The sequence below is a fragment of the Lampetra fluviatilis genome, chromosome 54 (genome assembly GCF_964198595.1).
Source record: "Lampetra fluviatilis chromosome 54, kcLamFluv1.1, whole genome shotgun sequence".
In the NCBI taxonomy this organism is placed as follows: Eukaryota; Metazoa; Chordata; class Hyperoartia; order Petromyzontiformes; family Petromyzontidae; genus Lampetra; species Lampetra fluviatilis.
This window is the reverse complement of record NC_136328.1, coordinates 5,780,072-5,793,884: the sequence shown is the minus strand read 5'-3', so window position 1 is coordinate 5,793,884 and position 13,813 is coordinate 5,780,072. Positions and strand designations below refer to the sequence as shown.

General features: G+C 49.0%; 1 protein-coding gene across 1 annotated transcript in view; it reads left to right on the top strand.

The window, feature by feature from the left end:
• Positions 1–5,221, top strand: part of LOC144949654 (uncharacterized) — an 11,633-nt gene extending 6,412 nt beyond the window's left edge. Inside the window, exons 3-4 of the mRNA XM_078879639.1 lie at positions 1–30; positions 4,204–5,221. The exon at positions 1–30 is cut by the window's left edge and continues 109 nt beyond it. Coding sequence (XP_078735765.1) covers positions 1–30; positions 4,204–4,504 — 331 coding nt within the window. The 3' untranslated portion in view covers positions 4,505–5,221. The remainder of the gene's footprint in view (positions 31–4,203) is intronic.
• Positions 5,222–13,813: the final 8,592 nt, after the last annotated feature.

Genomic DNA, 13,813 nt, shown 5'->3' with positions numbered 1-13,813 from the left:
CGTGCAGCCCGGCGGGGAGATGATCATCAGGTGAAGTGACGGCTGCTACACTACACTATACACTACACTACTATACACTACACTATACACTACACTATACACTACTATACACTACACTATACACTACACTACTATACACTACACTATGCACTACTATACACTACACTACTATACACTACACTATACACTACACTATACACTACACTACTATACACTACACTATACACTACACTATACACTACACTACTATACACTACACTATACACTACACTATACACTACACTACTATACACTACACTATACACTACACTACTATACACTACACTACTATACACTACACTATACACTACACTATACACTACACTACTATACACTACACTATACACTACACTATACACTACACTATTATACACTACACTATACACTACACTATACACTACACTACTATACACTACACTTTACACTACACTACTATACACTACACTACTATACACTACACTATACACTACACTACTATACACTACACTACTATACACTACACTATACACTACACTACTATACACTACACTATACACTACACTACTATACACTACACAATACACTACACTACTATACACTACACTATACACTACACTATACACTACTATACACTACACAATACACTACACAATACACTACACTACTATACACTACACTATACACTACACTACTATACACTACACTACTATACACTACACTACTATACACTACACTACTATACACTACACTATACACTACACTACTATACACTACACTATACACTACTATACACTACACTATACACTACACTACTATACACTACACTACTATACACTACACTATACACTACACTACTATACACTACTCTATACACTACACTATACACTACACTACTATACACTACACTATACACTGCACTACTATACACTACTATACACTACACTACACACTGCACTACTATACACTAGCACTATACACTACACTACTACACACTACACTACTATACACTACTCTATACACTACACTATATACTACACTATACACTGCACTACTGTACACTACATACTACAATACAATGACAAGAATACGGGCTAAACCGTACGGGTTGACGGATATGCAGATGTCCTTTGTTTGAACCGGTCTTGGGCCTCCTCTGGGTCGTGACCTGCGTGTAAACATCGCCACTGGGGAGACAAAGGCGGCCGGGCGTGGTTGCTGGTACCCACCCCCCCGTGTGCCGTGCCAGGGACCCCCTTCATAGGTGCTGCTCCTCCCTAACAGCACTTGCACCCAGCGGTCTTGTCGCAGGCTATACGGGGCATCTTTGTCTTTGTAGCAACGACATTCTCAGTTTAGGGGGTGCAGGCCATCGGTCAGGTGGGTCCCCCCCAAAAACGGATTTGTCTCGCATGCTCGCACCTAGATCACACCCACGTCGCTATGCTCACGGTCTCGAACATTTAACGCTGTGGAGGGGAGGGGGGTAAGTCTCTTCCCCGTGTAGCCCCCCAGCCGATGGAACGCTCTTCCACGACCTATCCAGAGATCTCTTGAGTCTGTGGACATTAAAAAAAAAATGCGATTTAAAACCTATTTAAATGCCTCCGCTTATTAAACTGAGTTAGTTTCGTAAACGATTCAAGCAAATTACTTCTAATATAATTATTTTTCGTGCAGAGTGTCTGCTGCCGCTGCGCCCTGTACAGCACGTTCAGATCCTTGATGAAAAGTGCGATATACATGTACCGGCAGTAATAATTACGATAAACTTTTGGTTCTTTGACACTCATGTTGTTCAAACGATATTTCCATGGTGGTTGTTAAAGGGGGGGGCCCCCCCTACTCGTAGCTTTGGCCCCCAGGGGGGAGTGGGGGGCAAGCCCCCCCCCCCCACCACCCTTGCCCCCTACGCCAATGCCTTGTTATTATTGTAGTATCATCACAATCTGTGAGCAGCAAACATTTTCAAATTAATTGGTTTTTTTGGTGGTGGTGGTGGGGGGCGTTACGGACAGATCGCTTGAGCACAATGCCCTGCTGCTGTCTCGTACACCCTCCTCCACCCGACACGGCCGATAAAAAATAAAATCGTCACGTGGCCACGCCACGTGCGCATTGCTTCACCGCGCGCGCACACAGATGAACGTTGAGGCTCGAACCAATGCCGCTCACTTATATGCCCACTCCACATTCCTATGGCGGCGGGCGAGTCTCTCAATAGAACGACCGCTGTTGACTTCCCCCCGCAAAGTGGTTCTGCCCCTAGAGTTGTTGTTGTTGTTTTTGTGTATCGACCACGGAGGGATGATGGGTCCCGAGTCAACCTCGCGCCCCCAAATCAGGCACGCGAACTCGCAACCTTCTCGATCGTGGGGCGGCCACGTGCCAAGTTGAGACGCAGAATAAAAAAACCAACAACACAAAGACAAAGGTCCCCCGTGTAGCCTTAACAGACTGTCGGGGGCAAGTGCGGTTAGCGAGCACCGATGAAAGCCGGCACGACGACACGAAGGGGGGTGTGGGTGGCCAGCACCCCGCCCGGCCGCCTTTGTCTCCCCAGTGGCGATGTTTACACACCGCACCGGGTACTCGTTTGAGGCTGAGTCGACCTAGGGGAGGCCCGGGACCGGTTCAGATAATCGTCACCGGCGTTGGTCGCGAGCGGGAATCCAACTCGCGTCGCCGGGTTCGTAGCGCGGCGTAGCGCTCACCGCTGCGCCACCGCTCCCCACACACACTAACACTACCACCCTGTGTATATACAGTGTACAAGGCACACGCCGTTCCATGGCAAGAGGTCAAGCGTCGTCCAATTCTGTCCCAGGGTCGTGTTCTGTGTGGCGAAGTGCAGCGAGAAACCAGCAGGTCACATGCAAGTGCAGGGCGGAGGGAGGGGGGTGTGGGGGGGTGGTTTGCTCCGAGGGCTCTAAGAAGGGTCCGGGGTTAATCGATCGGCCCTCGTGGTCCCGATTAGGCCCGGCCTATTGTTGGCCGTCCATAAATGACGTCACGCACCTAGGGGGGGGGGGGGGGGTGTCAGACATTTGTGACCATGTGTGACGAGGGGGTGGGGGGGGGTTTGAGAAATGTGACTTCACATCAAAATGCGCAACTTTTAATAAAGATAGACAACACGTTCTACTTAATTAAATAGACTTTTTTAAAAATACATGTTTTCTCCTACAACATCAGAGTGCAGCGCCACATTAACTACCCACTACAATGACAATAGTTTAAAGCGATTTGAAGCATGTTTTATTTTGGGGGGGGGGGAGAGGCAGAGCTTTGTGACGTCATATTTTAGGGGGGGGGTCTGACTTTTTGTGACGCCGTGTGACGACGAGGACGAGGGGGGAGGGGGGGCAAAAATCGCGTGACGTCATTTATGGACGGCCCCATAAGAAGCCGCGTGCCAGGTGGGAGTTTGCAATCGGTGCACCCGTTTGGTTTGTGAACTCGCCTGTCCCATCTGTGGATCGGAGACACTTGGTCGCAGACCATTCGACGGAAGTGAGATCGATACGTGGCTGACGCAGCGTCGATGGAGCCACGTGGCACGGGCAACCTGTTGCGAGCATAGTCGAGTCTGCATCATCAGCGAGGCCACTTGTGGTTTTCTACGCGCTAAGATAATTGATATGTTTCGATTGAAAGCTTTCGTGACTGCAGGGATTCATCTTCTTGGTTCTTTCGGTAAAGTCACGTAGAATGGACACAATAAAAATACAATAAAACGTAATAAAATAATTATTTTATTATGTTTTATTTTATTACTTTTATTGTGTCCATTCTACGTGATAAAATAATTATTTTATTATGTTTTATTTTATTATTTTTATTGCTTCCATTCTACGTGATAAAATAATTATTTTATTATGTTTTATTTTATTACTTTTATTTTTCCATTCGACGTGACTTTACCGAAAGAACCAAGAAGATAATTGATATGCACCTATCAATTGTGACTCGCTGACCTTTTCTCTCATTCGTACTCATATGTATTGTTTGTGATCGCAACTTGCTGGCCGGCTTTTGCTGGACATCTGTGTGTGGGGGGGGGAGTGGAAGAGCTTCACAGCTCATCGGATTCCTCTCAATAAATATTCAGATTAAATCGCCACTCGCCCGAATTCTCACCGCGTAACTCTCGCTCTCAACTCTCCCCCCCTCCCACCCCACCCCCAGCCGACCCAGAGCCCACCCGACCCCCACAATCGTCCCCATCTTTACCACCGCCACCACCTCCTCCAACGACGACGAGGCTGGACAGCATCTGCGACGGCGCTGGCTGCAGCAGCAGCAGCGAGGCCACGTGCTCGCGTTGGGGCCACCACCTCAGCTGCTACCCAGACACCACCAGCAGCACCAGCAGCAGCACCAGCAGCACCACCACAAGCAGCAGCAGCAGAGGAGGGGAAGCCGAGCTCGGCAGAGAGTGGCGCTGTCGGCACTTCACCAGCCGTGCGGGCGCACCTTCAACTTCTGAGAGGGGGGCGCGCGTGACGGACGGACGGACGGACTGACGGAGGGATGGACGGACGGATGCAGCGAGGGAAGGGCGGAGAGGATGGATGGATTGTATCAGGCGGCGTTCTTCATTGCAAGGCCTCTTGACGTTCGGCACCCCGACACACAAGACACAACGCTGATAACATCTTCCATCATCATCAGCAGCAGCGTCGTGCTGCTGTCAAACACCCAATGGTTTCAAAATGATGGGTGGCGGCTTACACTCACACACTGGTGATGTCACCACTACACACACACTGACCACTACACACACACTCTACTACACACTACACACACCACTACACACACACACTCACCACTACACACACACTCACCACTACACACACACTCACCACTACACACACACACACACTCACCACTACACACACACACACTCACCACTACACACACACACACTCACCACTACACACACTCACCACTACACACACACTCACCACTACACACACACACTCTACTACACACTACACACACTCACCACTACACACACTCACCACTACACACACACACACTCACCACTATACACACACACACTCACCACTACATACACACACACTCACCACTACACACACACACACTCACCACTACACACACACACACTCACCACTACACACACTCACCACTACACACACACTCACCACTACACACACACACTCACCACTACACACACACACACTCACCACTACACACACACACACTCACCACTACACACACACACTCACCACTACACACACACACTCACCACTACACACACACACACACTCACCACTACACACACTCACCACGACACATCCACTACACACACTCACCACTACACACACACTCACCACTACACACACACACTCACCACTACACACACACACACACTCACCACTACACACACACACTCACCACTACACACACTCACCACTACACACACACACACTCACCACTACACACACACACACTCACCACTACACACACACACTCACCACTACACACACACACACTCACCACTACACACACACACACTCACCACTACACACACACACTCACCACTACACACACACACACTCACCACTACACACACTCACCACGACACATCCACTACACACACTCACCACTACACACACTCACCACTACACACACACTCACCACTACACACACACACTCACCACTACACATACTCACCACTACACACACACACTCACCACTACACACACACACTCACCACTACACACACACACTCACCACTACACACACTCACCACTACACACACTCACCACTACACACACACACACTCACCACTACACACACACACTCACCACTACACACACACACTCACCACTACACACACTCACCACGACACATCCACTACACACACTCACCACTACACACACACTCACCACTACACATACACTACACACGCTCACCACTACACACACACTCACCACTACACACAACACTACACACTCACCACTACACACTCACCTCTACACACACACTCACCACTACACACTTACCTCTACACACACACAACAAAGACAAAGATCCCCCATAGAGCCTAAACAGACTGTAGGGGCAAGTGCTGTTATCGAGCACCTATGGAAGCCGGAACGGCACACGAGGGGGTGGGTGGCCAGCACCACGCCCGACCGCCTTTGCCTCTCTAGTGGCGATGTTTACACACCGCACCAGGTACTCATTTGAGGCTGAGTTGACCCAGGGGAGGCCCATGACCGGTTCAGATAATCGTCACCGGCGTTGGCCGTGAGCGGGAATCGAACCCAGGTCGCCAGGTTCGTAGCGCAAGGGTAGCGCTAACCGCTGCACCACCGCTCTCTCGGACCGTGAAATCATCACCCGCAGCCTACGATCCGCGCTCCCCCCAAAAGCAACTCTCTGCGATCGATCAAACAACGGTGGCCCCTGGACGCCCGGACCTCAGGGGTTCGGAGGTGAGATCCCCCTTCACCACCACCACCAGCAGCAGCAGCACCCTCACCCCTGGCTGTGTGCGTGTTCCCGGCAAGTGGGTGAGAGATCGGCCAATGTATAATTATCAGCATCAGCAGCAGCACTACAATTTTCTCTCTCTCTCTCTCCCGTGTCCCGCGGGATGAGAATAGACCCACGGTCGTCTCGCACGTGACCTGTGCGTGCTCAGCTGATGGGGGACACCGCGAGCAGGAACCACTTGCCGGCAAAACAAAGACAAAGATCCCCCGTATAGCCTTACCAGACTGTTGGGGGGGGGGGTAGGGGCAAGTGCTGTTGGCGAGTAGCAGCTATGAAAAGCCGGCACAGCACAGGAGGTGGGTAGCCAACACTAAGCACGACCGCCTTTGTCTCTAGATTTGAAGCTTTCGTGACTGCAAGGATTCATACTCTTAGGTTTTTTCGGTAAAGTCACCGTGTAGGTAAAAATAAATTTAAATTAACAAAAGTACAGCTATCGTGCTGTGACTGTTCCGCCTTTGTCTCCCTAGTGGCGATGTTTTTTTTTAACTTTACACACCGCACCGGGTACTCGTTTGAGGCTGAGTCGACCTAGGGGAAGCCCAGTACCGGTTCAGATAATCGTCACCGGTGTTGGCCGTGAGCGAGAATCGAACTCGGCTCGCCGGGTTCGTAGCGCTACACGCGCACACAGACACAGACAAAGATCCCCCCTATAGCCTTAACAGACTTGGGGGGGCAAGTGCTATTGGTGAGTAGCAGCTACCCTGCACTACCGGCAAGATGGCACACGAGGAGCGGATGGGGTGGCCAGTACCCCACCTCCCCCCCCATCCTCGGCCGCCTTTGTCTCCCCCAGTAGCGATGTTACAGGCCGCGTGCACGTCAGAGGCAGACTTTCGTGACTGCAGGGATTCATCTTGGTTCTTTCGGTAAAGTCACGTAGAATGGAAGGATTAGCAGCATCATGCTGCTAATCCTGCATAATGCACGGGCAAAACATAACTTTAAACCCCTCGCCAAACCTCCTACGCATTTCACAAGTAGTACTTATCGCATATCTGTATTTCCCATAAATATGCTAAACTTCCTCTTGATATGCAAATTCTTTTGTCAAGGCGCTCTTCCTCCTCCCTCCCAGCTTAAATAGTCGCTCCACGCCTGGGGCGTGTCATTCAGACTCTGTCGTCTCGACAGACCTGCTCTTCACCTGAGGACGGCTGCTTGCGTTGTGGCCGAAACGTCGTGAGAATTATTTTATAATGTTTTATTTTTATTATTTTATTATTTCCATTCTACGTGACTTTACCGAAAGAACCAAGAAGAAGCAGTCAACTGTTGTCTCCGTGATTCCGCGTCTCACCGCTTGCTGCTGTCAGTTCGCTCACCTTCGCTCAGAATGTTTATTGGCCGTGAACTGAGACGAGAGAGGAAACCGCGATGCAGTTCTACAGGAACTGTTGATGGGTTATTTTTTTTTCATTTTTTTTGCCGAAAATGCACAGAGGTTTTTAGCGCGTCCTTCACGACGCACGTGATAGTACGTCTTATATTTCACTCCATCTTGGCAAATCCCCCGTTCAGCGAGCCCCCCTTCTTTAGGGGTCACTCCTGGCAAAAGGAGCCCCCCCCCACTCCGCCCTGCCCCCAACCCCGCTCCCGACTCCTCCTGCAACTTGCGAGCAGGCGGACGGTGCCGATTTTGCAAACGTGGTACGCCGGACACAGAGCAAGCAGCTCTTGTGCTTTGAAATGTTAACTTAGTGGGGGGTGAGGTGGTGGAACAGCATGTGCGGAGTGTAGCGGCGTGGCTGGCATGAGCCTCGGTTAAAGGAATGGAATGCCACCACCCCTCCCCCCACTATCCCTCCACCCCGCTCACCTCCCCACCCACCACCTTCTTAGACCAATTGCCTGAAACCCTCCCAACCTGTTGGGGTCTCGGTGCAGTTTCACCGCCTGCACACTCGATCGCAACCGCCACGTGATGATGATGATGATGACGATGATGACGACGATGACGACAGTAGACAAAGAGTGAAACCACCCCCATCATTTCTAGATTTGAAGCTTTCGTGACTGCAAGGATTCATATTCATAGGGTTTTTTCGGTAAAGTCACGTAGGTAAACAAATTAAAATTAATAAAATAAAAATAAAATAAAAATCACGACGTTTCGGAGGCAACACAAGCTTCCGTCTTCAGGTGGAACCGTCACAGCACGCTTGCTGTATCAAGTAAATAGCTCATTTACTTACTTACTTGATACAGCAATCGTGCTGTGACGGTTCCGCCTGAAGACGGAAGCTTGTGTTGCCTCCGAAACGTCGTGATTTTTATTTTATTTTACTTTTATTGATTTTTATTTTTTACCTACGTGACTTTACCGAAAAAACCCAATGAATATCACCCCCATCATCATCATCATGGTGCTGCTGTCAAGCCCCACAATGGGGTCGAGGCGTGTGGCGTAACGCTCACGCACACAGCCGCAAAGTCTTATCGGCCGCGACCCTCTGAGAATGAGTGACGGACGCTGTGATACACCGACGCCTCCCTCTATTGAGCAATAGTTGTGGGGGGCTACATACGCCCCCCCCCCCCATTTACTAGACACCAATGCCCCGCGCCGACGGTGATGTCACCACGGCGCCTGTGCCAGGCTAGGTGCACACTTTTTGAGGCCCACGTGAAGTGTCGGAAGGGCTCGCTGCTGGCAGGAGGTCTCGGGACAGACCCAGGTGGTGCCATGGGCTGGCTGAGTGAGATGACCGATACATGCACACCACCCACAATAGAGGGGTTTTTTTGGGGTTAGCTCGCGTAAATATATAAATGTGTCGTTAAAACCCGCCACCACCCGACACATGCATACAGGGTGTTTCAAAGAGATGGACCCGATTTGAAATCGCAATATCTCTGCAACCACGAACCGCCCATGAATGAAACTCTTACCACTTGAAAGGGCGGGGCCAAAAAAAGAAACTTCATCACTCACCATTGGAACCAGATAAAAGGGTAAAAAAAACAATTATCATTATCACCTGATCACTCATTAAACCGTTCGTAACTTTTTGTGTAATTGTAGCATGTTGCCATCGTGAAATATACCGCTTTGAAATTGAGTCCATCTTTTTGAATCACCCCGCTATTATGGATGATATTGGTCGCGAAGGCCTCTTACTACCTGTGAAACCATCTGCATCTCCCTACTGTGGCAGCCAGACACCACGACCCGCCAGCAGCCCTCCACACCGACTGCGAGAGAGAAACCCACACAACGGTTCGATAGGCATTGGCTGTATCACCGGTGAAGCCGTTTGGTAGGGTATTGTAGATCAGGCGTTTGGTAGGGTATTGTAGATTAGGCGTTTGGTAGGGTATTGTAGATTAGGCGTTTGGTAGGGTATTGTAGATTAGGCGTTTGGTAGGGTATTGTAGATTAGACGTTTGGTAGGGTATTGTAGATTAGGCGTTTGGTAGGGTATTGTAGATTAGACGTTTGGTAGGGTATTGTAGATTAGACGTTTGGTAGGGTATTGTAGATTAGGCGTTTGATAGGGTATTGTAGATTAGACGTTTGGTAGGGTATTGTAGATTAGGCGTTTGGTAGGGTATTGTAGATTAGACGTTTGGTATGGTATTGTAGATTAGACGTTTGGTAGGGTATTGTAGATTAGGCGTTTGGTAGGGTATTGTAGATTAGGCGTTTGGTAGGGTATTGTAGATTAGGCGTTTGGTAGGGTATTGTAGATCAGGCGTTTGGTAGGGTATTGTAGATTAGGCGTTTGGTAGGGTATTGTAGATTAGGCGTTTGGTAGGGTATTGTAGATCAGGCGTTTGGTAGGGTATTGTAGATTAGGCGTTTGGTAGGGTATTGTAGATTAGGCGTTTGGTAGGGTATTGTAGATTAGGCGTTTGGTAGGGTATTGTAGATCAGGCGTTTGGTAGGGTATTGTAGATTAGACGTTTGGTAGGGTATTGTAGATTAGACGTTTGGTAGGGTATTGTAGATTAGACGTTTGGTAGGGTATTGTAGATTAGGCGTTTGGTAGGGTATTGTAGATTAGGCGTTTGGTAGGGTATTGTAGATCAGGCGTTTGGTAGGGTATTGTAGATCAGGCGTTTGGTAGGGTATTGTAGATCAGGCGTTTGGTAGGGTATTGTAGATTAGGCGTTTGGTAGGGTATTGTAGATTAGGCGTTTGGTAGGGTATTGTAGATTAGGCGTTTGGTAGGGTATTGTAGATCAGGCGTTTGGTAGGGTATTGTAGATTAGGCGTTTGGTAGGGTATTGTAGATCAGGCGTTTGGTAGGGTATTGTAGATTAGGCGTTTGGTAGGGTATTGTAGATTAGGCGTTTGGTAGGGTATTGTAGATTAGACGTTTGGTAGGGTATTGTAGATTAGACGTTTGGTAGGGTATTGTAGATCAGGCGTTTGGTAGGGTATTGTAGATTAGGCGTTTGGTAGGGTATTGTAGATCAGGCGTTTGGTAGGGTATTGTAGATTAGGCGTTTGGTAGGGTATTGTAGATCAGGCGTTTGGTAGGGTATTGTAGATCAGGCGTTTGGTAGGGTATTGTAGATCAGGCGTTTGGTAGGGTATTGTAGATTAGGCGTTTGGTAGGGTATTGTAGATTAGGCGTTTGGTAGGGTATTGTAGATCAGGCGTTTGGTAGGGTATTGTAGATTAGGCGTTTGGTAGGGTATTGTAGATCAGGCGTTTGGTAGGGTATTGTAGATCAGGCGTTTGGTATGGTATTGTAGATTAGGCGTTTGGTAGGGTATTGTAGATTAGGCGTTTGGTAGGGTATTGTAGATTAGGCGTTTGGTAGGGTATTGTAGATTATTCATAATCAACGTTTTTGGGTTTAGATCGCGTTATTTATAAATGTGTCGTAACCCTCCACCACCCGACACGGCCAATCAGTAAAAAAAGTATCACGTTGACAAAAGGCATTCTGGCGAATTGCCCGATGATGCTGAATGCAATTACCAGCGAAACGTCGTGCTACTCAAATTGTAAATGTTGTGGTTTCACGCTTTAACACACCGGTGGGCTAAAGCAGTGAACTATTTGTCTTTTGTCAACGTGACACTTTTTTACCGATTGGCCGTGTCGGGTGGTGGAGGGTTACGACACATTTATAAATAACGCGATCTAAACCCAAAAACGTTGATTATGAATAATATTGGTCGCGAAAGCCTCACACGTGTTAAACTATTGTTGATTAGGCGTTTGGTTCTGCGGTGATCGTGTAGGTGACGCGTTCAAGCATGTGTGTGTGTGTGCGTGTCGTGCGCTGAATCGATGTAACCCACGCAATGTATATAGAGACATATATATAGTGTGTGTTCCCGCCCCCCAGTAGTTAACACGTACTAAACACGTGGCTGATTTGATGTACAGGGGAATTCCCTCGATATTCGCGGCGCGCGGAGAGGGGGGTGTATGTTAACAATCTCGGTCTCGTTGGCAATCGACCAAAATCGTCCGGCAACGTGCCCGTTACCCCCCCCCCGTTACCCCCCACCACCCCCCCGTTACCCCCCCGTTACCCCCCCCCCCCACCACCCCCTCCCCCCGCCAGCCCTCCACCCCTTGGCGCCGCATCAGATCTCGCAAGCTCAGCAGGGACCTTTTTTGTCTTGAGCCTGGATCAGCGCGCGAGGATCCGGGGTGACGCTACAGCACCCCCCCCCCCCCCCAAGTGCACAACAGTTGCGGGCAACAGAGCCGGCGGCGAGTGTGGCTGCATCAACAGATCCGTGTGTGTTCAACCCGGCTGGTTGACACGGAGCTTGCGTGCAGGTCGGTCGGTGTATGTGTGGAGAGGCGAGTGTATTGACGAATTGGGCTGTTGCATGTGTACAGAGTGATGTTCTAATCTGGCAGGCGTGGAATATTGTCTTGACATTTACTCAGAGTGTATGGAAGTAAATAACGTTGCCTAGCTGACTATGCATCTCCTTCATCATATATATATTGTACTGTATATCTGTGTTCCTCCGCGTAAAGCAAAAATAAAAGTATTCTTTACACAACACGGAGTGCGTAATTTCGGCAGCATTGGTCCATTGCAAAGCGAAACTGTGGACCGGTTCGTCATTCTTTGCCTCATCGGCAAGAGTAAGGCTTGGCTGAAACAATGATGAACTTGCACAGATGTTTAGAGGCAAGGACACTTATGTGTGTGTTAGATGTGGGGAGCGGTAGCGTCGTGGTTAGCGCGCTGCGCAACGAATCTGGTGACCCCGGTTCGATTCCCGCTTAACGGTAAACACCATTGATGATTGTCTGAATCGATCCTGGGCCTCCCCTAGGTCGACTCAGCCTCAAATGAGTACCTGGTGCGGTGTGGAAACATCGTCACTGGGGAGACAAAGTCGGCCGGGCGTGGTGTTGGCCACCCATCCCCTCGTGTGCCGTGCCGTGCCGGCCTTCATATTTGCTCGCTGACAGCACTTGCCCCAACAATCTGCCAAGGCTAGACGGGGGATCTTTGTCTTTGTTAGATATGGGTCTTGGTTCAACACAAAATGACGGAGTAATTTTTTAACAAAATGAGAATTCGCGTCGTGAAGAATATATCAGACAAACATCTCCACTCCTTCGTGTATCTGTCGAATATATGTGGGACTTTATACTGGTAGGAACGAAATGGACCAGACCACCAATAGATTAATGTGTCCGTCCGTCCGACTGTCCGTCTGTCCGACAAGATGGCCGCCCGCTCCCCCTGCGATCTGTGAAATAAACAAGATGGCCGTCGCTTCCGGCGCCTCACGGCGAAACTTTAAACTTCGCTTCAAATTTACTTTACTGAAACGCAGCACGTTTTTTTTAACACAGAGACAAGATACATTCATGTTAACACAGACACGAGATACATTTAATCGCCTTATTTGCGAGGCCCACGGGCCAATCAGCACGGTGCTCAGAGCTATTGATGGGCACCGGGATACAATCGCAATTATCTCACCAGATATTTATTGGAGCTATTCTCAGGACTCAACAAATTGATCGTTTGGAAATGAAAGACTACGAGTCTTAAAATCTCACAGCGTTTCTTGTCAAAACAAACACTTTTAATTAACGTTACACTAGAATACAGTAATTTTTCTTCAACTCCTCTATACCCGGTCGATATCCCTGTACCGGTACTAAGTATTATTCCTACAAGCCCACCCCGCAGGGTCCTGTTTTATGTATTCGTATGAAAGAGACATCTTGTGTGCTTATTAATTTTGACATCTAAGGGTCAGATAAATATAGCCAGGGGTTCGCTGGTGCCCACTTTCGTCGTGTCTTGGGCGATGGGAGTGTGGT